At 72.4% G+C, this 3355-nt stretch overlaps 1 protein-coding gene across 1 annotated transcript in view; it reads right to left on the bottom strand.

Annotated features, from left to right (window-relative positions):
- Positions 1–61: 61 nt before the first annotated feature.
- MNEG_10144 (hypothetical protein) overlaps positions 62–3355 on the bottom strand; it is a gene marked incomplete at both ends in the record, with an annotated part of 6445 nt that continues 3151 nt past the window's right edge. Inside the window, 7 exons of the mRNA XM_014041385.1 lie at positions 62–157; positions 345–746; positions 1032–1329; positions 1560–1711; positions 1762–2308; positions 2568–2636; positions 2885–3117. Of these exons, the coding sequence (XP_013896839.1) occupies positions 62–157; positions 345–746; positions 1032–1329; positions 1560–1711; positions 1762–2308; positions 2568–2636; positions 2885–3117 (1797 nt within the window). The remainder of the gene's footprint in view (positions 158–344; positions 747–1031; positions 1330–1559; positions 1712–1761; positions 2309–2567; positions 2637–2884; positions 3118–3355) is intronic.

Raw genomic sequence — 3355 nt, 5'->3', positions numbered from 1 at the left:
ACGCATGCACGCACACACACGCGCGCTCTTCTCACGCCGGTAGGCTCTGATCGGCCCCGTTCTATGTGGCGCCGCGCTGCAGGCTGGCGAGCAGCTCTGCATCCTCTCCCTTCAGGCTTCTCAGGAACCGGCGGCACTGGGCGGCGGCTGGATCCACCTGGAGCATGCGCGGCAAGCGAGGAAGAACGGCCCCCGGACGAGCAGGCGACGTGACATTGTTGGCGCACAGACATCTGTGGCAGCGCGAGGCGGTAGGTAGTCCCTGGCTCTGCTTTTGCAGGGCGGTGTGTGTCGCACCGCCCCAGGGCCGGAGGGCGCAGCCCAGCAGCGCTGCGCCAGCTCACCTGTGCGTGTTCGCCCACGCAGCGCCAGCCAACAATGTGGGGCGCGCCGCGGAACGCGACAGGCAGGACCTGCTCGCCCTCGCGCAGAAAGCCCACGCTCAGGGTCAGAGACGACTCGAATCCCGAGGCGACGGCCTGCTGCTGCTGCTGCTGCTGCTGCTGCTGCTGCTGCTGCTGCTGCTGCTGCTGCCGCTTGGCCCTTGCTGCCATCTGCCTGAAGGCCTGCAGGCGCAGCTCCCGCACCTGCTCCCCGCAGCGGCCACCCCCCCAGCGGTACAGCCACAGCTGCATCACGGTGCTGCGGCAAGACGCCATTGTTGATAGCGCTGCCGAGCAGTCCGACTGCATGAGGTGCCGAGCGACGGTCTTGGAGCGGCTGATCAGCGGGCTCTGCACAGGCGTCTGCATGCGTGGGACGCATGGGGAGGGAGATGCGTGGCGGCGGTGAGCAGGATTGAGTCGAGCCAGTTGAGACAGTGGCGGGCGCCTGGTGATGAGAAGAGGTGGACGGCTCCTGCTCCCTGACAGATGCGCGGTGCAGCAAAGGAAACGCCAAAACGCCGGTGCGGTGTAGCGGCTGCGGTTGTGCGAGCAGGTTGGCGCCGGCTGCAGCAGCGCCCCACGCACGGCGGGCAGCCGCGACTGCCCGAGGCGAGCGCGTGCCCGCCCGCACGCGCGCCGACGCACCTGCACGCTCGTCATCATTGTGGCCGCGCCCGCCAAGTCCCCAGCAGCGACGCGGCCCCAGATGCGGTGCAAATCGAGGCCTTCCCTGACCTCAAACGGCAGCGTGTCCGGCAGCTCGCCGTCGCCAAAGCAGGCGCGCAGCAGCCGCAGCGCCTGCCGCAGCAGGCCGGCGGGCGGCGGGTCGGGCGCGGCGAGCTCAAGGTCGAGCAGCAGGCAGACGCAGCGCGCCACGACGTCGCCCTGCAGGCCGCACAGGATGCAGTCCTGCAGCGCGCCGCGCGCCAGCTCCCGCCGGAACCTGCGCGGCGGGCGGGGTTGCAGCGCGGGCGGGCACACGGGGCGGCAGGGGCGCGGCCGCCAGACGCTCGGTGACGCTGCCGGAGCAAGGCACCAGGTGGCACCGACAGGCGGGCACGGCAGCTCCTGCCGGGCGGCGACATCCCCATGACAATCCGGACCCCTCTCCCGGCATGCCTCGGCAGCAACCGCCCCCGTAGCTCGCGCTGGCCTTGTCCCGACACGGCTCACATGTATGGCAGATCGTTCCCCATCTCCACCGCTGTCACGCAATCATCCACCGCCTCCGGCGTCCTCAGCAGCCGCATGACCCCCGGACTCATGGGCATGCCGGGGTCCAGTGCGCCGCGGACTGCGATGTGGCTGCTGCCACGGTAGGTACCCTCCAGAGGGGCCGGCGGCGGCACTGGCCGGAGGCCCTCGCCCCTCCCACCGCCGCCGCCGCCGCCGCCATCGCCACCGCCATCGCCACCGCCACTGCTACCGCCACCGCCGCTTCTCGGCTGCCCATCAGGGCCGCCGCCCTTTGGCGCAGCGCCGCCGCCGCCGCCGCCGCCGCCGCCGTCCTCATCACCACCCACGTCGCCGCTGATGCCGCGCCCGGGGCCGCCCCCGCCCTCATCGTCGCCCGCGCCGCCGCCAGCGTGCGGGCGGCGCCGGCGTCAGCGGCGCCTGACGCGCGCGCCGCCTTGGCGTCGGGGCATCCCGGCACGGGTAATTCCCCCATGCGCTTGGCCGGCGCGACCGTGGCCTGCGCAGTCTCCTGGGGGCGACGCACCTTGCCCTCCTCTTTGCTATCGCCGCCGCCGCCGCCGCCGCCGCCGCTGCCGCCGCCGCCTCCGCTGCCGCCGCCCTGCTGCGGCGGCTGCGGCGCCGGGCCCGCGCTCCCCGCCGCCTCGCGCCAGCTCAGCATCTCGTCGCACGCGTGGTGCACAGTCATCAGACGCGTGGGCGCCGCTGATCGGGCCGGGGCCTGCTGCCTGCAGGCACACGGCGTGGGGTGTGTTCAGGGGTGCGGCGTTGCGTGGGCGGGCCGCGGAAGAGCCATGGAAGGCTTGTACAGTCAGCCTTGCACGGCATGGCATGCACGCCTACACGTTTATCCATGGCCCCACGGAGCACGGCGGCGCCCGCTCCCTTTGCCTGTCGGACACCCGCAGCCCTCGACCCCCGCTCAACCCAAGCAGACCCGCGTCCCCCTCCAGCTGCCCATTGGTCCGCTCCGGTGACGGTACTCACTCGAACAGGCAGGTGAGCTGGGCGTGTTCGGCCCGCCTGACCGCCTGGTACAGCGCGAGCAGCAGGGGCCTGAGGCGCGTAGCGATGTGCCTGTCAAACCGAGGCGGTCGGGGGGTCAGGGGCGGCGAGGCGGGAAACAAAGAGGTAGGGGGCTGAGCCGCGAGCGCCTTGGCGGGCCGCGCTGGGGCGTGACGAGGCGGCGGCGCCGGGAAACCAACAGGTTTCCCCGGGGTCCAGGGGCATGGAAAGGGTGAGGGGCGCCGCCAAAGCTCGCCAGATCCTGTGTCGCGCCCCCGGCCCAGCCAGCCCAGCCGCACCGCGCGAGCACGTCCGGCGAGTCGATTTCGCCCTCCTTCTCGTAGAACCCCGCCTGGTCGTCCCAGTGGCTGAAAGAGTAGTGGGCGCCGCTGACGAAGTGGCCGCCCGTCGCGACGGCCGTCATGCGCCTGTTGCTGAGGCCCAAGAGAGCCATGGTCACGAGGTCCAGCCCCGGGCGTTTGAATTTGAACGCCTCCACGAGCCAGGGCTCCAGAGGAGGGTCCAGGTCCGCCTGCGGTTTTGGGGCGGACAGGTCGGGGCGGGCGGCGGGGACGGCGACACAAGGGGGGGTGAGGAGGGGGCGCTGAGAGGCAAGCGGGGAAGGCATCATGGCGCAGAGCAGCGCTGGCTGCCCGCGTGCAGCCTGCCGGCCGGGTACAGCACCGCATCAGCCACAACTCCCCCTGGCATCCGCAGAGTGGTACGGTCAGCCGGACCACCCCCCCCCCCCCCCCCCCCCCCCCCCCCCC

Source organism: Monoraphidium neglectum, assembly GCF_000611645.1.
Source record: "Monoraphidium neglectum strain SAG 48.87 unplaced genomic scaffold scaffold02198, whole genome shotgun sequence".
Classification (NCBI taxonomy): domain Eukaryota; kingdom Viridiplantae; phylum Chlorophyta; class Chlorophyceae; order Sphaeropleales; family Selenastraceae; genus Monoraphidium; species Monoraphidium neglectum.
This window is presented reverse-complemented; position numbering and strand designations above follow the sequence as displayed.